The sequence below is a fragment of the Plasmodium malariae genome, assembly GCF_900090045.1.
Source record: "Plasmodium malariae genome assembly, chromosome: 7".
In the NCBI taxonomy this organism is placed as follows: domain Eukaryota; phylum Apicomplexa; class Aconoidasida; order Haemosporida; family Plasmodiidae; genus Plasmodium; species Plasmodium malariae.
Window position 1 is genome coordinate 1,012,938 of NC_041781.1, and position 24,905 is coordinate 1,037,842.

The window sequence follows — 24,905 nt, forward strand, 5'->3', positions numbered from 1 at the left end:
AAAAAATAATATTTTATTTCCGAAATAATTTTAAAATTAAATGAAAATTGTATATTTTTTTAAAAAACGAAAAAAAAGTATAATTGTAGCAAGTTACTACTTTTGCTTTATTTTGTTATTCCTTTTAAAAATGTACACAATTTGAACATACACTATGTTTGCACATCATTCAAAACAGAAAAAACACCATAAAAAATATATATTCTCTTAGGTAGTGATTAAAAAAAAGAATTTTTTTAAACAAATAAACAATATATATATATATTATTTTGTTCGTTATTTTACAATTAAGAAAATGCTGTAATAAATGTGTTTTTATGAGAAGGGGTCAAACCGACGTGCGAGTTACCCCAGCATTGTACGGGTATTCATACGTACATACACATATGTATGCGTACACTTAAATATGTATATAAATGTTAATTTAATTGTTTACATTCATTCACGCAGACTAACGCGCGTAGACTACATGAACAAGACAGCTGCACGTTCCACACAAAGATAACGTTGATATGGAAGAGGAACGAAAAGCAAAATAATTTTAAAAAGGGAATTTTCTGCCTTATGTAGGATTAACACCTTTTCTTTTCCTACTATATCATGTTTGCATAATACATACTAATGGATAAATAAAAGAAGTACTGACTTTACTTTTTTTTTTTTTTTTAAATAAGTAGATTATGGTATGGTAAAAATTTGTTTAAAATCATAAAAAAAAAATACATAGGAAAAAAACAAGTTCAAAATAGGATAAAAATGATTAAAATTGGAGCATATAAATAACTATTGTTTACTTTATAAAATTTAACAATTTTAAATTTTTGTTTTAAAAAAAAAAAAAATAATAAAAAAGGATACAAATACACGTAGATAAATACTGCATAGGTAAAGAAGTTGATGAAGGGTTGGGATACTTATAATACCAAGACCTTTCCATCATTGCATAGATGATGCATTCAACTTTTCAGCAATTAAGAATTGTAAGTGGGCTAAATTCGAAAGATAAGATATCATAAGGTTATCTTGTAATATGCTTTCATTTATTGAATCAAATTTTTCTAGTTCTAAGAATGTATCATTTGATAAAACCTTATGTAAATATCTACCTACTCCTGGATTTCCTTTTTTCTTTTTGTCTATTACATCTTGAACATAAGATTTGCAATGTTTTAACATAATTAATAATTTTTTTAACGATATTTCATTCATATCATTATTTATTGCATTATCTTTATTATTACCAATACTGCTATTGGTATCTTTATCCTTACTTGATGCTCCTTTTTCTCGATATTGTAGTACCTCTGCTCTTTCTACATTACATGGTAATAGTTCTGTTTGTATTTCATGAAAATGAACAAAATATTCCTTAACCATATTAATAGGTAACTGTACATATGCCTTAATATTTAAAAAACCACTTTCTAATGCTGCATCAACTAATAAATGTATTGGTTCATTTAAAGGTGAATGAGGGTAAAATTTGGAAATGGAATTATGTTCTTTAAACCATCCATGTACAGCACATGATAATTCAGACAGTTCTGAACCTGAGCAAAACCAACCCACTACCTGATCTCTTGGACGGATTTTCTGTTTCAGTTCGTACATTGTTTCGTGATGATCTTTTATTATTTGCAAAAATCCCTGTAAAAAAAAAAAAGTCGTAAATTTTTGTTGTACGCATTGCATAAATGTGAACTTTAGCTCACGAGCAAATTTACATGCACAATTCAGGTAAATTTTCCCCGTGGTATTGCTGTATACATATATATACCCATGTATATGTACATGCACAGGCATACGCATATACATATATATATATATATATATATATATATATATACCCATACACATGTAATACACAGACACATATATATTCATGCTTGCGTTTTTTCCTTTCGTTTTTTTAAATTTACAAAAACATTGTCCATATAACTAGTTTTTAATCATACTAATGCGACTAAACAATGCACGCATTTTTTTTTTTTTTTTTTTTTACCCCTTCATTCAATGAATGCTTGTCAACAAAGCAGTCCGAAATTTCGATTAAATTTGTGTCAATGGCAGACCCCATCAGAGTACCAATAACATGCGTTTGATCTTCATCTCTTCTTAAATATGCATCCAAGATTGTAAATATAACAGAGGGGTGGATAATACATTTGATACTGGTATGTGGCAAAATGTCAAAATGCTGAGGAATTTTATCCTTTAATATGGCACTTAATGCTTTAAAATTGTAGCGATTAACGCTCATTTTAGCTCCGTTAGATATATGGTATACTTATGCTACGTGTATATATGTATGCATGTACATATGTATCTATGTACATATGTATGTATCTATTTACATATGTATGTATCTATGTACATATGTATGTATCTATTTATGTATCTATGTACATATGTATGTATCTATGTACATATGCATGTATCTATGTGCATATGTATGTACGTACGTGGGCAAAACAAATAGCTAAGTAACCTGTACCTCACAACTTAACGAAATGCAATTATTTTAAGAATTATACTTTAATCAAAACTTTATTCTGAAGCATAAAATAGGTATGTATATACATATATATATATGCTTATTTTTTCAGTAAAATACAAATTTTTAAATATTATAAAAAGCCTATAAATAAAACACGAAATGACCGTTAAAAAATTTAAAACATGTATAAACTAGCAAGGGTACATGTTTACAATTTTGTTTATGTAACACATAAATAATATATACATGGTACATAAATATAAGAAATACATGTAAATACATACAGTAGCAAGTTAAACATTAACAGAATAAGAACTGCAAGAAAAAATATTTCTTTTCTTAACTTATTATATATCTGCGTGCTGCAATTCTCATAAATTTGTGGGATGCACTTGTTTTCGTATTTTTAAATTAAATAAATAAAGCGGCAAAACTTGATTTTAACTGGTGATAATCGAAGTTCAAATAATTATTAATTTTTTATTTTATTTTGCTAATCTTCGTACGGTAAGATGAAATTTTTTGTATTATATGACTAGTTAAAATAATGTATTGTTATTTTATATATATATATATATATATATATATATTCGAGTGCTTCTCAAATCCATATGTTGGGTAACTGCGTATACATGTAAATATATAATATATAAAAAAGGAGTATCATTCATATAATATAAATTAAAAAGTAGGGCACTACTTGACGTTTTGAATAATTCATTAAAAAGTGATCTGGGCTTGGGAAAGTTAATAAAACTAACTAAAGAAAATACAAAAACAGTTTTAGTTAAAATACATCATTTTTACTTTAGTATTATTTTATTTTATATCCTTTTTTTTTTTTTTTTTATCATCTGCTTTTTATTCTTTTTAAAAAAATAAAAGCGTTGCTTTTCACGGTAGACCCTTTTTTCATTTTAGGAAACAATAATATGTGCGGTAAATATGAAAAATGGAATATAAATGGAATGAATTTGTAATTATCCCTAGTACTTTAATCGATCATATAAGAAATTAATATTTTCTCAGTTATTTCGAATGTACCATATATTGCATAATTGAAATAAAAGGAAAAAAAAAAAAAAAAAAAAATAGGTGAGCAGATACATGTAAAGCAATATTTAACATTGCTACATTTGTAAATAATAATGATTATGACTATTCCCGTTGAGGTATGGTGCCTTTCCCCTCAAGTGGTATAATTTTATCTTTTTAAAACTAACAGAAAAGATTACATATCGTAAAAAAAAAGGTACTTTAGCTGCTTATCCTTCTTAAGCCGTGCTTATAACTGTCTATTTTAAGAAGAAAAAAAAAAAATTAGAATAACAATAGTAGTAAATTAATAAATAATCAATTAATAACAGTAAAAACTCAATATATGCGCAAAATATATGCACATAAACGTATACCACTTTTAGGCAATATTATAAATAGGTAACATCAATAACTGAATACAGCGTAATCTACGCACATCTCTGTTTCCTTTTCCTTTTTCGTTTTCGCTTTGGCATTTCATTTTTTACTAACGAGTGTGCATATATAAACGCATATGCATAAGTACACATACACCTATATACCCATACACATATATACACATATGCAGACGTGTACATAATGTACCAGCGGGAAGTGGGAAAAATAGAAAGTATAGGGAAATAAAGGGGAAACATACATTATCTCGTTTTTAATTTTAATTAGATTCACCCTTTAAAAATGTAAAAAAAAAAAAAAATAAATACATAAATAAAATAAATACATAAGTAAAATAAATACATAAGCAAAATTAATACATAAGCAAAACTAATACATAAGCAAAACTAATACATAAGCAAAATTAATACATAAGCAAAATTAATACATAAGCAAAATTAATACATAAGCAAAATTAATACATAAGCAAAATTAATACATAAGCAAAATTAATACATAAGCAAAATTAATACATAAGCAAAATTAATACATAAGCAAAATTAATACATAAGCAAAATAAATAAATAAATAAAATAGAGTAGAGCAAACAAAATAGAATAAATGGAAATGATGTCCTACTGTTAGATTATCACACTACTCTTCCCTTTTACGGTTTTCTTTGCTTTTCAAATTTCTTTTTCTTTTTTTTTTTTTTTTTTTTTTTTTTCCAAAATAAATTAAGAGGTTTACTGTCAGTTCTCAGTATGAAAAAATTTCTGTTTACCTTTCAAGGATGGTAATTGCAATTTTCATTTTTTTATTATTTGAATTAGTATCATCTAACAAGAGTGATGCTAATCAGAATATCATAGAAGAAACAAAATCGTACCCATCCGATTCGACTATTAATTCTATATCTACAGATGAAAAGTACGATAAGTACGAAAAGTATGAAAATTATAAAAACCTTGTACATACTTCTGAAAGAAATAATAGGATAGTATGCGTTCAGAAAGAATACAACCATTTAATATACTATACCTATGATAATGAGTGTGATCCTCAAAATACCTTTAGCTTTTCTTTTAATTCCACCTATAAATTTCATGATGATTATTATTTGTCTTACATAAAGAATAGAGAATCTTTTGTTGAAACTAAAATAAGTCCACAGTTAGCCGTTGGGTCATGTATAACTTGTCTCTTCCTCGACGAAATAAATTTACTAAGTATATATGGATACACATTCATTTATAACAAATCGGACGAGGTTGATTACAAGAACTACTATAAAAAAATTATCGACACGCATTATAATTTGGAGGAAAATATCAATTTGCCACATTTACCTCCGAATAATGATTCATTCGAGGAAACAGGCAAAGTAGAACCATTCGTAGAGGAAGTGCTGGATATCGACAGATGCCCAGATGATGGAGATGATGATGACGGAATCGTTCTCAGCAGTGTAAGTGGTAACACCAATAACACGAGCAGTAGCTACAGTAGGTACAGTGGACAGGACGAGGAGGAACGCGAGTTGACAACCCAAAAGCATAACGAAGGAGAGAAAAAAAGTTCAGAAAATGATGCATCCTTTTTTAATAATTATGAAAATACGATATTGCAAAATTTTTTAAAAGAGAACAGAATACATTATGCGTACGATGAAATAGGGAAGAATAAATTTCGGTACGATAGTGGCACCAGTGTAGAGGTGCGCAGCAATAGCAACAACAATAATGATTTCATCAGCAACAGCAGTAGTAACAACGATAACAGTAGTAACAACGATAACAGTAGTAACAACGATAACAGTAGTAACAACGATAACAGTAGTAACAACGATAACAGTAGTAACAACGATAACAGTATTAACAACGATAACAATAGTAAGAGTAGTAATTCTTTAAATGGCGAAATGGTAGACAATTTTTTTCTAAACTTGAACGTGATAGGAAGCAATGAAAGAGAGAAAAATTATGGTACTGTATCTACTAATAAAAAGATATTACACTTAAAAGATTTACCAAATCTTGTTTTTAAGGAAAAAGAATGCAATGTATTTAAAGAAGACATAAATAAAAAAAAAATTTGGAGTAATCTTATTTTCGTTAACTCATTTACTAATATAAATATACTGTCACATATGGATAAGTTCAGAGGGACCTATGCTGAATTAAAATATTATTCCTTTCATCAAAATTATAAAGAAAAGAAAGTTAATGATTTTATATCAATTACATTAGATTTAAATAATAAAGATTATTTAAAAAATAATAATGTATTCATTTTAATAGCTAATGATGAAATAAAATTTTTAAAAAAAATTATTTTTTGTTCCCCTATTGTCGTCAACAAAGAATCAGCTATTTCATATATAAATGATAATACTATCATTACAGAATATGAAAAAATAAAAAATATATACATGTCTAATGATGCAAATAATCAAGTATTTTTACTAAAAGTTTTATATCATCAAGATGAAATACATTTGATTCTAATTGATCATATTAGAGGCATTAGTCACCCTATGAAATTGAGTATACCCTTTTTCTTCCTGACAACCAATTCTTATTTTTCTCAGTTCACTCATTTTTTTATGAAAGACAATTTAATAGGCTGGATCATGAAAAGTAAAATGCTGTACGTCCGAACTATACGCAAAGTTTTCTCCTACATTCGGGAGTGAGAAAAAAAAAAAAAAAAAAAAAAATTAAAAAAAAAATAAATACAACATAACGGGGCACAACACGCCACAGAACACCACAGTGTAACATGACAAAATACAGTGCAATACAACACTTACCATGCGCGCATTTTTTATTCGAATAAATGTGTGCAATATTATCACCTCGGCTTGTGCCATCTGTGTGTGGGCAGTCTGAGCTATGCTGTCTCTTCGTCTGCACCTATGCTTAGAATATATATACATAATTATATACATGTATATATACTAGGAATATATATAAGGCATATATATAAAAATGTCCTCTTTACTATTACTCTGAGGCTTATAATCAGCGAGCTTGTTTCCACCATTCGCAGAAAAAGAACCGAAGCGATGGCTCCTCTAAAGGAGCAACTGCATAAGCATTTGCTAAAGCGTTTACTTATTCATTTATGCACCTATGAGTCGAATTATCCATCTGCTTCCTTACTCATATTTTTTTTTTTTTTTTTGTTTTATTTTTCCCACCGCGCAGAAGCACCATGTACTCCAAAAAAATCTATGACGTGGTTTCTATAGAAAACAAGATCATATCAAACATCTATTTGTTGTATTTGAGTTATTCAATATTTAAATATGTATTATTTGGTAGATATAATCCTATGAAAGATTATTCATTACACAAAAGCATAACATTCGAGGCTGTACTACTAAACATAATGAGTACATTTACAAATGAAGAATTAACAAATTTTAAAATGTACTTTGAAAAAATTACAAATAAGCAAGTAGGGAATATCAGTAATATAAAAAAAATCAAAAGAATGGATGTATTCGAAATATTTGTTATTCCATCTGATAATTATGTGAGGTTTCAAAATGTACTGTCAAAACTTTTCAAAGCAATATTTGATTGTGGGGGTAAACATATTTCCAAGTTGATAAAAATAGTCGTGCTGAGGTCACATTACGATATGTTATACAATTTCAACTGTTACAATTATCAGCTGTACAGTTTTTTGGTCAATCTTTTAGATTTACATGAATATTATTATGAGTACACGGACCTGGACAATCTGTTTAAGGAAAGTCAACGAATATTAACACAGTTGGTAAGTAAAGGGGGCGAAGCTAGCGTAAGGGGGCTTTTCACATAGATGGGCATCTATGTTTGCGTGTGGGCGTGCATGGGTGCTTGTGTATGTATATGTGTATGTGTATGCTATGTGTATGTGTATGCTATGTGTATGTGTATATGTATATGTATGTGTATGAGTATATGTATATGTATATGTATATGTATATGTATATGTATGTGTATGAGTATGAGTATATGTATGTTTGTTTGTATGCGCGTGTACGAATGCTTGCCTGTTTATACGCCTGTTAGTATGCCTGTTAACATTATGGAGGTGGGATACCCCCATGGCTACTACTCCCCACTCCTCAATGATCACATTTGTACATGCATTTTAATTGCACTTTTATTTTCATTTTTGTGAACAAACAATTACGCAACTACGCAGATCAAGTTGACACTCGAGGAGATGAATAATTTGATCCCTTTCAATGAAGATAAGAAGCTGATCAAGTACCTCATTATTATCCTCTACTTTGGAAATGATGTATAAAAGAAAAAGAAAAAAAAGAAATTACATAAATAGTTACAACCGCATGCATAGTTATATCCACACACAGAAGCATTGCTTCTACATCGCATATACCCAAAGAAATACATGCATACAAAACTACATACTTGTATGTGTAAACTACCTACGCTTCTATATGCCTCAAGCACGCTTGCTCCACCTTTTCTTTTCTGAATAGATGTTCTGCTTAGAAAAGGAAAATTCAATATACATACAACTGATCTACGAACTGAGGCATTTGAATATTTTTCATGCAATAATAGTTGCTTATCTCTCGGAAGAAAAAGCTGGTACACTGTGTTCCAGAAAGAATATGATAGGAGAAGAAACATTACAAAATGATTCATTAAGCCCTTATGAAACATTTGAAGATAAAAATGTTTATTTAAAATTTGCATGTACAAGTAAATGCAATATGAATGAGTTGGAGAATAACTTTTTAAAAAAATTTAATAATAAATATTTTGGTGATTTTCATGTTACAATAAGATCTTATGAGCATTATACCTTAGGAATATTTCTAGTTTCCTTTATGACATCTGTAGTATTCATTGTAGGTGAGCTCCATAAAGAAATGAAAAAAATCTATGTATACAGAATTTTTAAAAATATATTCATAAAAAATTATACGCACAATATTACCAAGTATTACACTTTCTGGAACACCAGGCTTTACGCTTTTGCCCAATATGAACCTGAGTGTGTGCTCTTGTTTAATAAATACAACTTATATGAAAAGTACAACCTTACTAGACATATTAGCGATTCGCTCAGGGAAAACAACTTGGAAAAGTTTGGAAGGTTGAATAACATGAAAGGGGGAAAAACGGAAAAAATGGCAAAAACAGGAAAACACCTAGACAAAGCGGAAAAACATTGTGACAATTCTGGTGATAAATGTGAAGAGGGAAGTCTGAACAACAACGAGGAATTAATGAAGTACTTTTCCGCTGAAAACCATAGCTGCTTATGTGACAAAAACATGATCAACAAGCCAAAAGGAGAATTTGTAGTAAGCGAATATTTAGAACTGAGGTCGAATTTTATGAATAAAATAAAAAGAAGTAATACAGAGTTATATGAAAAGATGAAAAATTATAATTTTTTTAACGACCCTTTAGAGATATCTTATAAAACAAGAAATTTCGAAAAGGAAAAATTAATAGACATATGTAAAGATATAAAATTTGAGAAAAATGGTTTATGTTTATTTGATAAGTCGAGGATAATATTAACTTATTTGTACTTACTATCTACATGGCCTGATTACATATTTTATGTTGTTAGTCCACTTGTTTTTATAAAACCCCAAAAATATTGTGATCAATATGATATACCATTAGTATTAAATAATATGCTAAAAAATAGATATTTCTATAAAAAAAGCTCAAAAATATGTATTAATTATGCATTTGCTCACTTTATATCATCTGGAAATAAAACAAGTAATTTGGTGGTCACAGCAAAAATTAGTAGTACCATGGAAAACATAAGTAAAAGTAATCTGCTACTCATCTTACCACTAATCAAAAGAGTTGATATATTAGATTATTCAAAAAATAATGAATATGATATAAAGGAAGAAATAGTAAATGAATATTTCATTTTAGGAAATTCTTATACCCCAATTAATATCATATCTTACAGTTTTAAAGATTATGATCAGATAAAAAAAAATGCACATATTACAATAGCAGGGGCTTTCATAAAACAACAGGGCAAAAAATTTGTTACCTATCATAGAATTAGTAAAAAATATAATGAACATGTTCAATGCTCAGAAGGTCATTTCTTTCAATTTAATGGTCAAACTTTATGTTTTTGTGATATTTTAGCAAAAAAAAATAGGAATAATAAAAATTGTCTATATCCGTTTTGTGAACAAAGTAAACAATTCTGCTATTTAAATGAAGAATGTGTTGATGGAAAATGCGTTTGCATTGAAGGCTACTCAAGAAACCCCATGAGTTTTTTATGTGAAAAAAATAATGAATGTATTCTTCATGGACAACAGACTTGTAAAGGTCCAGGCAAATGTGTGCTAACCAATAATCGTTACATCTGTTTATGCCCAATTCCATACGTTCGAATATTAAATAATTGTCTTCATCCCATCAAAGGAATTATAATAGGCTTACGAATCTTCAGTAATTTCGACAGTGACCATTCCAATGACGAGGACGATGCTTCCAAAAAGGAAAAATTTTATACAAATGTGTTCGGGTCTATATCTGAGTATATCAAGGCCACCATTGATAGTGTACTTCCCAAAAGGCGAAACATATGCAAGCGCGTGGCACACGTTTACTAACGCGTAGGAAACTCGGTTATGCAGGCGCTAGCTCTATTATCGTTTTGCTATAGCTTTGCTACCGTTTTTCTATCCTATCAACATCGAACTGCTCTTTTTTTTTGCTCGTCTTTACTTCGTTTTTCCTACTTTTATTACTTTATTTTCCCCTTTTTTTCTCCTCCACGCAGACCGTGAAACACGACCTCAAGCCAAGGATGTACGCCATGCCGATTAGAAAAATGAAAGACGGAATTAAGGCAACGATAATAATAAATGAAAGGAATGACCCCACTGAACCGACACCCATTGAAGTATTTAGCATTTTTTTGAATCAATTTCGTGATTCAACATCTGTCTTAAACAATGGATTCTATTCCTATTTTGCTCGCTTTACTTATATAGAATACGTAAAATCTTTTTCTAAGAATGATGATCTTTCTCCCTTTTATGACAGCTTCATGAACTACTTACCTAACTTTTTCATTAAAATTTTCGAAGTAGATACCTTCAACAATATATCAGTTGTTGTTTGTACCAATTTTGTTATTTTAATTATTGTTGCTTGTATGGTACTCTTTTATTTTTTATATTTGTTCATCAAAATTAATTTTATTCAAAGAGAACGAGTGAAGGCATTTTAAGGGGGCACCTCACTGTAGGATACAAACTATCAACAAGATGGACAAATTGGCAAATTTTAAAGAGAGAAAGAAAATACATGCATGTGAACGAACATGCATGTGCACAAACATACGTGTGAACATACATACATGTGAACATACATACGTGTGAACATACAAGCGTACATATGTATATATTTGTGTGAATGGACTTTTTTTTTACTTTTTGTAGAATGTCTTCAGGGTCGAGTAACCCCCCCATTTGTTATATAAAAAAGATGTAAAATGAAGAAATGTGAACTTGCATTTATTCTTTTTAATGTGCAATTTTTCTAGATCTACATATTTTTGCAAACAGTGTTACCATGTTTCACTTTATGCCATTTTGTTTTTTCATTCATATTTTCGACCATTTTTTCGTTCATTTTTTTGATCATTTTTTCGATCATTTTTTGGTGCATTATTTCCCCCCTTCTTCTTTGCTTAATGCAAAAGCTCCACCATTTCAACACATTTTCGAATTATATTAACATGTACAAAAATATTATATATATATATATATATATATATTTTTTTTTTTTTTTTTTTTTTGAGCCTGTTAATGAGCATTAATCATCTCACTGTAATCAATTTTCGGTTACGCTGCTAACTCCAGTGATGGTTTGTCTCTGACCGTTTTGCAGTATATTAGTCGAGGGTGGGGGAACAAACAAGCATACAATACATCATGCAACAGAGAAAAATGAAAATATATATATAAGAAGTATTGTGCATACGTTTTTGTGCTTACTCTAAGTTTCATCTTCTTTTTCTTCTTATACTTAATGAGAGGTAATACCCTTCCGCATCTTTATTTGCTCATCACATATGAAGCATCGGAAAAGATGCAGTATATAATTTTTCAATAAGAAAAAGGGTTTACTTGCAGCTAGGGTAACACATAACAAACATATAAGATATATAACCGCCCCCCTGCATTGTTCAAAAATAATTAAGGAATACATAACACATAGCCATTATAATAGAAACATAAGGTGCTAACTTTAAAAAAGAAAAAAATACATATTTTTATTTCTATCATTGCTTTAAAAATTAAACCGTTATACATGCACACATATCTACTAATTCTTGATCCTTTTATTTACGTATTTTTCTGTTTTTAAATAATATAGCCAAGAAAATGAAGCATATGCACATAAACATATTGCCTTAACTGCATGCTGACACAATACACTTACAGCTAAGAATAATTTTAACAATTTTAGCCCCGTTAAAAAGCGAAAAAAAAATATATAAAATGAGCATACAAATGAATAAATAAATGAAAACATATAAATTAACATAAATAATATAAAAATAATTATATAAATAATTATATAAATAATTATAAAAACAAATTTAAAAATATTTTAATTATTATTAAAATATTATTTAAATAGTATTCTGTTTTGTAATTTTTTTTTTTTTTTTTTTTGTGTACACCAATTAATTTTTTATTTGTTTATTTAATTGTTCATTTGTTTAATTTTATAATTTTTTTGTTTCTTATGTGTTTTGTATATCTTAGTTCATTTGTTTGTTAATATATGCTTGTTAATTTCATTCTTATTTGCCTATTTATTAGCTTGACTTTTTAATTTATTATTTTTCGTTTTGTTGTCACGTTTTTCTAGTACTTACTCTCTCAGTTAATCCTTTTTTTTGTTGTGTATCGATTGGTCTTCACATTTCGCATTGTGTATTTTTATGTTTGTGTTTACGAACTTTTTTGTTATGCGGGCATATGTTTATATATATGTAAATACTAGTTTATGTTTACATCAGTATGTATGTATGTTTATGTAAAAATGTCTTTAACCTTTTGATAACTATTTATGAACATGTACATTTGTCATTTATGTCTGTATTGTATTACTGTTTTTTCGTTTGTTTGTTAGTTTTTTTTTTTTTTTTTTAAGCCCCCCCCCCCTACAAATGATATCCCTTTTTTTTGTGGTTTTTGTTTATATAGGGGATGTAGTTCTATTTTTCTTGAAGATTTTTTTTGGGAGAATATTTCTTTTTAGAAATATTTAAAAAAAAATAAAAAGGAAAGAAAAAATGAATGTGGAAATCCTTGTTTTGCATGGGAAGGAATTCTCACCCTGAACCCTCGAAGTAACCGATTGTGTGCTCATTAGTAACTGAATAATTGCGATAATGAAAAATTTAGGGAAAAGAAAACGATAGCTTATGGTTTGATTCCTTATTTTTTTCGTAGTGATTATTCACGAACATGAGGTCGTATATTGGATTAGGGCGGAAGTTAGCAACCAACAGTGCGCAATCATTTGAAGCTCATAGGCTTTCTTTGTTAAATTAAGAAAACAGAAAGATCCATATACCTCAATCGGTGTACTTAATGATGCGCTATTATATCTCTCGTGTCGACCAGGAGATAGACCTACTTTTTTCTTTTATTCAAATATAATTTCAAAATTATGAAGGTCGACGCATATATTTTGAGGTTTATATTTGGTAAAAGAAAAAGTACACACACTCGAATAAAATATATATATTACATATTGTTTTATGAGTATATATTTGGTGGTGCGCACACCGAATGTATTCCCATTAATAAGCGTTTTATATTATTTGTTCGAAGTAAGAAGGAAAATTTTACAAGACAATTATATATACATATATATTTATCTTGTAAAATTTTCCTTTACTAATGGTCGGAATCTATCGGCATGTTTTTCTTTCAAAGGGTTTATTTTTTTAAATATATTCTTTGAAGGAAAAAATGTTTTGTTTTCATGTTGCAGTTAACTCTGCGTGAATACAATTACAGGTTGTATCATTCCAGGCATGAACACGGTAGACTAGAAAGGTCCAGATGGCAACTCTACATATTTGAGGTGTTATCGATATTCGCTGTACCTTTATAAATAAATTCTAAAAATAAATATTTTTTCTTAGAATAGATTGCACATTATTTAGAAAAAGGGGAAGAAGGGTTAAATTATTTATTAAAAAAAAAGCAAACTAAAATTTTAATTATAATCCTCATGGAATAAATAAAATTTTAATTATTATCCTGATGGAATAAATAAAATTTTAATTATTATCCTCATTGGAATAAATAAAATTTTAATTATTATCCTGATGGAATAAATAAAATTTTAATTATTATCCTCATTGGAATAAATAAAATTTTAATTATAATCCTTATGGAATAAATAAAATTTTAATTATTATCCTCATTGGAATAAATAAAATTTTAATTATTATCCTCATTGGAATAAATAAAATTCTAATTATTATCCTCATTGGAATAAATAAAATTTTAATTTGCTTTTACTTTAATAAAAAAATAATGCAATTTGGATTTGCCACAAAGAGTAGTAGCAGAGAAATTATTCCATACTTATTATGAAATATAACTATGGAATTATTTCTGTCTCTCTCGTCCTCTGTTTTTTTTTTTTTTTTTTTTTTTTTTTTTGTTGTGCAAAAAATTAATTTTTTATAGGGGGGGAGGGGTTGTAGTGGTGGTATTCCTTCATATATAATCTATTCTTTATGTGAAGCGATAACCACCTCTTTTTATTGAACAACTTATGAACATAATAATAATATGTACATGATGCTGTTAAGTAGTTTTATATTGAAATACATTTCTATTACAGTGTAAAGATTTATTTGTAAAGGAATATATTAAAATAAGGAACTGGGAGATAATAAACTTTATCTCTTTTTTTTTTTTTTTTTTTTTTTTTTTTTTTTTTAGTTCACTTTTAAGAAGGCAGAACGCGTCTTTTAAGCATATGAAATATATGCTAATCCAGAAGAAGATTATATATTTTTTTTTCTTTTTTTGCAGATGTGTTTATATGTATGTAATACATAATATATACAGTCAGTGTGTAAATAATTTTTATTGTTGTTTTAGCCTATATGTAGAGCATTCCCCATTGATGATAGTAGTGTAACCAATTATTCTCAGAACCTTTTTGTGTCAATATATGTACGGATTTACCTTAAATTTTTAATATATTAACTTGTTTAGTTTATCCTTTTTTTTTTTTTTTTTTTTATTTTGGCCTTTTACATATTTTGTAACATTTCTCATTTTATTATTAATATATTTTTTTTCAAAACTGTAAATTTTTCCTTTTTTTTTAATTTTTTAGTAAAACTACAAAATGACATTAATGATATATTTTTCTTTATTATTCCTAAAAAAAAAAAAAATGAAAAAGCATTTCTGCTTTTTTTTTTTTTTTTTTTTTTCTTTTTATATATTGTTGTACACCCTTTAATCTGTGAGGGGGAACAGTATGCTGTTTTTAATAAATTTAAAGAGGAAAATATCACATGGTCTTAAAAACTTGTAAATAGATAGCTTTTTTAAAAAAAAAGAAAAGACAGAAGTACGAAAGAAAAGATATTCTATTCTGTCCTTTTTGTTATAGCGCTATACTATAAAATAAATTATGACTGAGGAAACTTGCTCCCTCTTAACTGTTTTTCGTTGATCTTAAGAAATGACTAGGTACCACTTGTTATGACGTAAATAGTGAACATACCTAATAACAACATGTTAGTCTTTCTTTCTTTAAAATGATGTACCACAAATCAGTCAAATCAGGTAAGTATATAAATGGGAAAGAAAACGAAAGGGAATTTTTGCCTTTATAAAGCATTCTTTTTGTGTTAATGAAAAATTATGCATATCTTATAGAAGTACATAAATTAAACAGCTATAATGCACATATACATACATACATAGTTCACACATGTCCGCATATATACCCAGGTGTATGGTATGTGCCCCCTTCAAGAGTCAACATTTGCGCTTTTCTGTTTTATTTTTTTTAAAAACGGGGAAAAAGTAAATGATGAGAAATTGGTATGTGAATGGTACCTAAAATGTACGTAAAATAAAAAATTGTTATTTCTTTTTGTCCCCTAAAATACGATCGATTAATTCCGGAATAGGTTTAAATGATGAAGTTCAATTAAATGATCCTTTTTATATATGTTTATAGCCCGTAAAATATGGAATATTTTTTATTTTTTTTTTTTAATTGTTTTTACTTCTTTATTCAGAGGTATAAAATTTCAAATATAATCATTCTCATTAACATATGACCAGGAAGCTTCCTTGAACAATTTTTTCTTTACATCCTTTATTTATAAAGCAGTTGGGTTGAAACAAAATAAAAAAAAAAAAAAAAAAATATATATATATATATATATATATTCACATAATTTGACCTTATTTGATACAATTTTACTAATTTGATATAATATGTTGCAGGTTGAAATAATTTGAATTAATTTCATATAATTTGAATTAATTTAATATAATTCGAAATAATTTGAATTAATTTGAATTAATTTGAATTAATTTAATATAACTTGAATTAATTTAATATAATTCGAAATAATTTGATATAAGTCTATATAAATTGCCAAAAATTGCTACAATTTGACACAATTTGTAAATACCCCTCTTGACAGTACTCATTTTAAGAAACCCGTAATGCCCCATATAGTGACCTGCCAAAATAGCCAAATTTTACAAGCATGAATATCGAAGAGGACAAAGAGTAAAAACCATGGGGGAAATAAACCTGATAAAAGAAGGCACATTTGATAATAAGGAGGATGAGATGTCAAATAGGTTATTAAATGAGTACAAAAACAAATACGCTAATATAGACATCCTTAAAGCAACAACCATTTTGAAAGAATATTTCTCCTTTAATGAGTTTAAAACAAAACAAATAGAATGTTTAAATGCAATTAAGAATTTTGAGCATGTTTTAAATATAACACCTACAGGGGGAGGGAAATCATTAATATATCAAGTTATTCCTTTACTTATTGGAGGTATCAGTATAGTGATTAGTCCATTAATTTCATTAATTCAAGATCAAATACTATCTTTAAAAAAACGAAATATTATGGCTGAAACTATTAACAGTTCATTGAAAAAAAAAGAAAACGAAAATATATTAACTTTGTTAAAAAGTTATAATGATTGTAATATAAAAGTGTTATTCATTACCCCCGAAACAGCAACAAGTGAATATTTTATTATGTTAATACAAGAGCTTTATATGAATCAAAAAATTTCACTTATTTCAATAGATGAAGTTCATTGTATTAGTACATGGGGATGTGAGTTTAGAAAAAGCTATAGGAATTTAAACAGAGTTTTGAAAACTTGCCCTTTTGTTAGGATATATAGTTGTACAGCTACGGCTACTAAGTCTGTTGAAAATGATATTATACTTAATTTAAATTTGAATCAAGATAAGAATAATAGTCTTCGAATTGTTAGAACCCCATTTAATAGACCTAATTTAAAATACGTCATAGTATATAGTGATTTATTAAAAATAGAAAAAAAGAAAAGTGTGTTAGATATTATTAATGAAAAAAAAAATATGAACAAAATTGGTATTGTATACTGTTTTAAAAGAAGTACATGTGATGAAATATCCAAATATTTAAGAGAAAAAGGTTTACAAGCTTTGAGTTACCATGCTGGATTGACAAACAATGCTAGGAAAAGAATACAGGAAAAATGGGTTAAAGGTAATGCAAAAATTTTAGTTGCAACCATAGCATTTGGTATGGGTATAGATAGAAAAGATGTATCATATATTATACATTTTAACCTACCCAAGTCTATAGAAAATTATTACCAAGAGTCAGGTAGGTCAGGTAGAAATGGAAATATTTCTTTTTGTTATTTGTATTATTCCAAAGAAGATGTAGAGAAGTTATCATATATCATAAAATGTAGCTACGCCAATTTGGATATGCATGATATCGATGTAGAAAAAAAATTCGAAAAAGAAATGTACAAATTGGAATGCGTTCATAATATGTGCATTAACGAAAAATGCATCAGGTCCCAAATTCTTAGCTACTTTGGGGAGACACGCCATAAAAATAGCGACAGAAACGGGGGTGATGGCGGTGGTGGTAACGGCTATAGGATCAGCGGCAATGGTAGTGGAAATAACTTCAGTAATGATATAGCTCGCAACTATTTAGGGAACGCACACAACGAACTGGGAAATACGCAGAAGGATGAAACCTACTGCTGTTCATACTGCTTCGACATAAGAGGATCAAAAGACAAAATTCAACAAGTGTTAAAGTTGTATGAGCGAAAAAATTTGAATGCGCAATTTGCACAGGAGGAGAAAAGTTATAATAGCAAAAAAATTAATCCAAATGTGAACCCAAAGAAACATATACTAAGTGATGATTCATATTCAGACAAGGAACAGGAATTAAATGAATATAAATTAACCAACAAAAAAATTAAAGGTTTTGTTCCCTTTCAAAGTGCATCATCCATAATCTCGAAGGAAGTAAGAGATAAGGGAATTATTGAAGTAATGAAAGAACTGGAAAGAAGAGAGGAACTAATGGAAAATAAACTTGAACAGGAATCAAAAGATAAAAGTAAAATGTATAACACACCGTTACATTGCGTTAATTTTAGAAGGAAGCCCACATTTTCATCTTTCAAAGTTCCCAGGAAAATATAATGTGGTCAGCAATTTTTTAAAAAAAAGAAAGAGAAAGAGAAAGAGCAAATGCAATTTTATGCTGATCGTTTACGCGCAATTTTTATCTACGTGGTGGCTCTACATAAGAGTACCTTTTTTTTTGTAATTACAAATGTGTGCAGACAATTTCCCATGTTTCTATGTGTACATCCCCTTATATATTACACAAATATTACTGTTCCATTTGATCCCCGAATGCCACACTATTTTTATGGTATTAAAACCTTTTCACGTACTCTAAATATGCTAAACGGATGAACTACAAATGCACAAAAATTTTTTCTAATTTTGTACATGAAAACGCACACCTTTTCAGCAATTTTTTAGTAAGTATAATTCACATTTCGCGTATATATGTACATATGTTCGCGGTTATACGTGACTAACGTTTACGTTTGTGCATTTCTGCTTTGTTTTTTTCCCCTTTTTGTCTAAATAGGAGTAAAACACTAAGTATACTATTAATTCTGTGAGAATATGTATAGTTTAAAATTCATATTTTTTTTACTTCGCCTATCCGTGTGTAGCGTACAGTGTTGTAACGAAGTCAACAATCTTATTATTTTCAAAACGGAAGTGTACCAATTTAAGTGCAAAAAATGCGTTACATGTCTTTTAGAATATTTAACTTCGAAAAGAGTTCACATTAAATTTCCCCTATAATTATAAAAAATGATGAAGCTATTTAGTAAGAAAGAAAAAATTATGAACGTATTTGTGTTTTTTTATTCTATTTTATTTTTTCATTTTTTTATTTTTCGTATATGTACAGAAAAATGTACCACACTGTGCTACCCAGTAAATGCTTTTAAAAATGCTACTCAATTTATTGCCTTAATATTTTTAGTTGTTCAATTTGATTCTATTTTGTTTTATTATTATTATTATTATTATTATTATTATTATTATTTTTTTTTTTTTTTTTTTTTTTTTTTTTCTATAATGATTGATATTTCTGCAAGTTCTCATAATAACCGTTGAAAAATGCGTGAAAATTTTTCTATTTTTTAAGAATTCAAAAGAAATTGCTTGTTAGGTACATTTTTGCAAATGCAAATAATGGACTATATTTTATATAGCTAAGCTGTTTGCAAACTTTTTGCGTATTTTTTTTTCTTTTTTTTTATTTATATAATTACATGTTTCAAAGCAAAATGAATCGTATTTTTGTTAGAGGATTACTATTTGTTGAAGCTCCTCATTTTTTCATTTAACATGTTCTTCTTCAATCATTTAAAATGAGACACTTTGAACTTTTTTTTTCTCTTTTTGTGTAGTATAATTTAACAAGCCAAAAGAAAAAGAAAAAGAGAAAAAAAAAAAAAAAACTGTTCATGAGAAAAATTAATGCAAAAAAAATGTGAAATCCATTACGCACACATACTCATAATATTTTAACAATGTCCAACATTGAAAAGTTCGAAGTTGAGGAAAAAATTTAATTGTTAACGCTTTAACTGGAACACTGTAAAAGTGTCCTGCGCATTAAGTAATTCGTACGGTTTCATATGTTGTGCGGTGTGTGCCGTTCAAATAGGTGATGTGTGAACATACCGACGGGTTTACTTGCTTCGAAATACATTTCGCATTTATTCTGACTTGTTCAGAATATTGAAATAAAAAAAGAAAAAAAAAAAATATTCCTGTTCATAATATTTAATTACATGCGCAAAATCTGATAGCGGTAACAAGTTTCAGCTGTTAAAAAAGAAAAAAAAAAAATTCCAATTTTTAAAATTCCCCGTCTCCCACACATCAGTAATTGAATTGGAAGAGATTAGAAAAATCTAGAAAAAGTCTGAAGAAAACTGAATTAAACTGAAAAAATCTCAAGAGATCTAAAAAAAATATGAAGTCTTTTCAGTTCCAATAAAGAATAGTCATTTCTTACGAATCACGTACAAATATAAATACAATAACTTTCAAAATGTACAAAAAAAAAAAAAAAAAAAATTTAAGTGTCAAATTTGTCCATACTTCTCAAAATAGACTTTGCGTAAAAAGGAAAAAAAAATTTCATTTATAATGTGTTAATTTTGTGGTGCATGGATCAATTTATGCCTAATATGATATAAATGATATAACTGATATAAATGATATGAATAATATAAATCATATAAATCGTATGAATGATATGAATAATATAAATCATATAAATCGTATGAATGATATGAATAATATAAATCATATAAATCATATAAATGATATGAATAATATAAATCATATGAATAATATAAATCATATGAATAATATAAATCATATGAATAATATAAATCATATGAATAATATAAATCATATAAATCATATGAATGATATATATAATAAAAAAAAAAAAAAAAAAAAAAAAAAAAACAATAGGTGGGTACTTGAAACCAATCTCCTTAATTATCTTTATTTTTAATTATAAAAAAAAAAAAAAAAAATGAACTAAAAAGAAATATCTAAATGATTTTTTATGATATATTATAAATTAGTAGTTGTCAAAGTATGGTTGCATTATCATATTCACTATTGCTGCAATATTTTTTTTTTTTTTTTAAATTTACATATATATGTGGAGCACTATTGGTGTTTCAAATGCTTTTTAATTATAGCTGTTACAAACAGATCTGATTCATAGAGAGGAATTATTCTATGGTTACCGTTGTTTTAACAGGTTTTTTATTTTTTAATAATTTTTGTTCGCCTTTTTAATCCTTTTGACGAACTTTCTACTCATTTTTTTCTCATTTTTTGTTCATTTTTTTATTCATTTTTTGCTCATTTTTTGTTCATTTTTTTATTCATTTTTTGTTCATTTTTTTATTCATTTTTTGGTTATTTTTTTACACAATTTTTACACATTTTTAACTGTTTTTTTTTTTTTTTTTTTTTTTTCGTTCGTTCTGCTTTTTGAAATGCATATATAATCTGTTGTATAATTTTTTTTCGCAAACACTTGTCGTTTTATCATTTTACACCACACACGGAAAATTTTGAGTATTCATTAAAAGGTATGTTTTTACCGAATAGTAAAAGGGAATTTATTTCCTTAAAATGTGGTCAAACCGCTTTTAAATTAAATGTAAAACAAAGAGAAATAAAGTAAAATTTAGCACAATATTGGATAATATAGCATAATTTGGCATAATTTAGCATAATATAGCATAATATAGCATAATATAAAAATATAAAGCACACCTTAGCACATTTTAGCAAAATAAACATAATTAACATTTCCGCTCCAATATGAGCGACGAAAAGACGCCTGAAAGTACAAGGTTGCACGCTTTCAAGTTAGGTAATTTAAAAAAACAGGCGAAAGTAAAATGGGGTAAAAAAAAAAAGGATAATGAAAAAAAAAATTCAGCTACAAGTGACAGTTCAAGTGATACAAATAATAAGAAGAGTACATCTTTTTTTAGTTTTAGAAAATTTAAGCTTTTCAGTAGATCCAAAAAGAAGAATTCTTCAAAAATGGAAAGAAATAGTATAAAGGAAGAAGAAGAAGTTCTTGAAGAAGTTAAAGAAAAATTCAGATTTTTAAAAGGAAAGAAAAAAAACAATTTGGGTCTTTCTTTACCATCACATACATCTTCAAAAGAGGAAAATTTAACTTCAAAAAAGATACCAAACAATGATTTGAAGGAAAAGGGTCAATATGGGAAAATGGATACTATACACAACGCTTCAAATGGTAAATTGGTGGATTCAAATGACAAAGCAGATGATTCGTATGGTAAATCAGTTGACTTAAAAAAAACAGAAGATGAAGGCGTGAGCAATCTTTACAAAAGTGGTACAAAATTAAAAAATGAAATTAATGATACGAATAATGACAATATGAATAATAACAATGTCCAGTTGCACAGTAAAAATAGCATTACTTCGTTAAGTAAGATTACTGAAAAAGAAGAAAACAATAATACATATATTGAGTCTACAAAAGTAAAAAATTTAAATGAGAAAAAACAGTCAAAAGTAGAAAATATTGTAAAGGCACCCGTATCACACAAGTCCAGCAAACATATGAATGATATTATTTTAAATAACAAAGAAGGCCATAATAATGAATATAAAAAACAAAACTCAACTGAAACAAAAAAAGACGGTAATGAAAATGATGATAGTAGTATATTGGTTGCTTTTGATAATAATGGAAAAAGCAAATTTTCGAAAATTTTTGAAAAATTTAATATGTTAAGTAAATTAAGTACAGCTATAAAACCTGAGAAAAAAAATGAAAAAACAAGTGAGCAAATGAAATCAATTAACTCGATTAAGAGTAATATCAAAATGAGTAGAAAAAATAGTAATTCCGATGTAGAGCATAATTCAAGTAGCCCAAGTGATAAATATAGGGAATGCAATTCAAATATGGTAATTGTCACAAGTGATGATATAAAAATGAGGAAAAACAATCTTATTGAAAGGGCAAATTTAATTGCAAAAAGACAAAAAGGTACACCAAATGAGTTGGTAAATTTATATAATAACTCAGAAAATATACACCGTCAGGATACCAAAGAAACTATGGATGCGCAAGTAACATTCAATGTTGACCCCCCTCTGCTGTTCTGTGAAAATGCCTTCGCCATATGGTATATATCTACACTTTTGTAAATGATTAATTCATATATATAAAAGAAAAGAAAAGGGAAGAAGTGAGAAGAAAAAAAAGAAAAAAAAAAAAAAAAAAAAAAGAAAAAAAAAAGAAAAACTTTTTCCGTTGTTGCATTTCTCGTTTCCAAGTATTCCAATTTAATGTTAAGAGGTGTGCAATGTGAGTGTTGTACGTTTTTGTCATAATTTGGTGAACGCTGAACATATTAAGGATTAAACATCTCATCATCTCTCCTGATTTGTTATTTAACAGTTTCGTTTATATGAAGTTTCTTGTGTTTCATTATTTTTACAAACACTGTGTAGATGTTTTTTTCATGTATCTTACAGTGACACATATGAACTGTATGATATGCACGATTTGCATATTTTTTTTTAAAGTATATCGTTTTTAACAATACTTACTATTTATCAATTTTCATACTTTCATTGTTCATACCATTTCATACACAGCACTACAATAATGGCTATGTATTAAATGTTTTCTATTCTTTTTAAAATGCAGTCTCCTTTCAAATATTGAAGATTTAATCGATATGATTCATTCCGTATGTAAAAATAGCAAGGAAGAAACAATTGCCAAACTAAAATTGTGCAAAGAGAATAGTCAGAAGGTATCAGCCTCTTAAAAATATGGGGAAATTAAGAAAAATATTTCTTTTCGTGCGTATTGAGCTATAAACATGTACATATATATATATATATATATATATATATATATGCTCACACACACATAGGCACATGTGAATGCATTTACGCATGGAAATTCCATTGAATCAATTTTGTTATGTTTTGTTTTATTTTCTTTTATTTTGTTATGTTTTGTTTTATTTTGTTATGTTTTGTTTTATTTTGTTCTGTTATGTTTTTGAAACTTCACAGAGCTCCAATGTGCTACGATTAACCCTGGACGCTTTAAATGGAAATGAGGATTCCGTTGTTTCCAGATTAAATAAAAATACGTAAGAATAAAGCCATTATTTTTTTCCTGTTAATAAATTTATTAAAATATACATGCAGGAGAAATAATTTTAAATAAAGTTCTTCTTTTATGAACTATATGGACAGTTGAACATACATATTTATTATTGTGTGTTACGAGCAAAATTTTATAAATTATTGGCTTACGGCTCCATTGTTTCGTTGCTTTACTGCCCTACAGATTTATTTGTTTATTTATTATTATTATTTTTTTTTTTTTGTAGGTCATTACAAAAAGAATACTTAATGGAAGCGAACGAAATTGTAAAGGCAGTCAACGAAAATGTACAGTAATCAAAAATGTGCAGTAATCAAAAATTAGAAGTTAAAAATTAGCAGTTAAAAATTAACGACCGTTAAAAATCAATAACACATAAAATTTAACAATCTCATGATAATTACGTTGTCAAAAACGAAGGAGAATACAACACAAATTATGATATAGTGAAGTATATAGTAAAATATTTGAAAAGAATGGGAATTAAACCGAAAAAACAAAATCGAACAGAGTAAGATATAGCAGAACGACGAAAATAAATCTGTTGTGATACTCGTGATATTTCACTTATTTTTAAAGCACATAGTAACTTAAAAAA

At 27.4% G+C, this 24,905-nt stretch overlaps 4 protein-coding genes across 4 annotated transcripts; 3 read left to right on the forward strand and 1 right to left on the reverse strand.

Annotated features, from left to right (window-relative positions):
* Positions 1-936: 936 nt before the first annotated feature.
* EIF3F (eukaryotic translation initiation factor 3 subunit F, putative) lies at positions 937-2,260 on the reverse strand (the record flags this gene model as incomplete). Its single annotated transcript, XM_029004040.1, has 2 exons — positions 937-1,647; positions 2,003-2,260. 2 exons carry the CDS (start codon positions 2,258-2,260, stop codon positions 937-939), a joined length of 969 nt encoding a protein of 322 aa, XP_028860769.1.
* A 2,443-nt stretch (positions 2,261-4,703) lies between these two features.
* PmUG01_07029900 (conserved Plasmodium protein, unknown function) lies at positions 4,704-11,167 on the forward strand (the record flags this gene model as incomplete). Its single annotated transcript, XM_029004041.1, has 5 exons — positions 4,704-6,601; positions 7,120-7,696; positions 8,111-8,209; positions 8,412-10,493; positions 10,715-11,167. The coding sequence occupies 5 exons, from the start codon at positions 4,704-4,706 to the stop codon at positions 11,165-11,167; spliced, it is 5,109 nt and encodes a 1,702-aa protein (XP_028860770.1).
* A 5,585-nt stretch (positions 11,168-16,752) lies between these two features.
* RECQ1 (ATP-dependent DNA helicase Q1, putative) lies at positions 16,753-18,705 on the forward strand (the record flags this gene model as incomplete). The annotated part of the gene is made up of 1 exon (XM_029004042.1): positions 16,753-18,705. The coding sequence occupies one exon, from the start codon at positions 16,753-16,755 to the stop codon at positions 18,703-18,705; it is 1,953 nt and encodes a 650-aa protein (XP_028860771.1).
* A 3,249-nt stretch (positions 18,706-21,954) lies between these two features.
* On the forward strand, positions 21,955-24,603 carry PmUG01_07030200 (conserved Plasmodium protein, unknown function; the record flags this gene model as incomplete). The annotated part of the gene is made up of 4 exons (XM_029004043.1): positions 21,955-23,306; positions 23,834-23,942; positions 24,211-24,290; positions 24,534-24,603. The coding sequence occupies 4 exons, from the start codon at positions 21,955-21,957 to the stop codon at positions 24,601-24,603; spliced, it is 1,611 nt and encodes a 536-aa protein (XP_028860772.1).
* Positions 24,604-24,905: the final 302 nt, after the last annotated feature.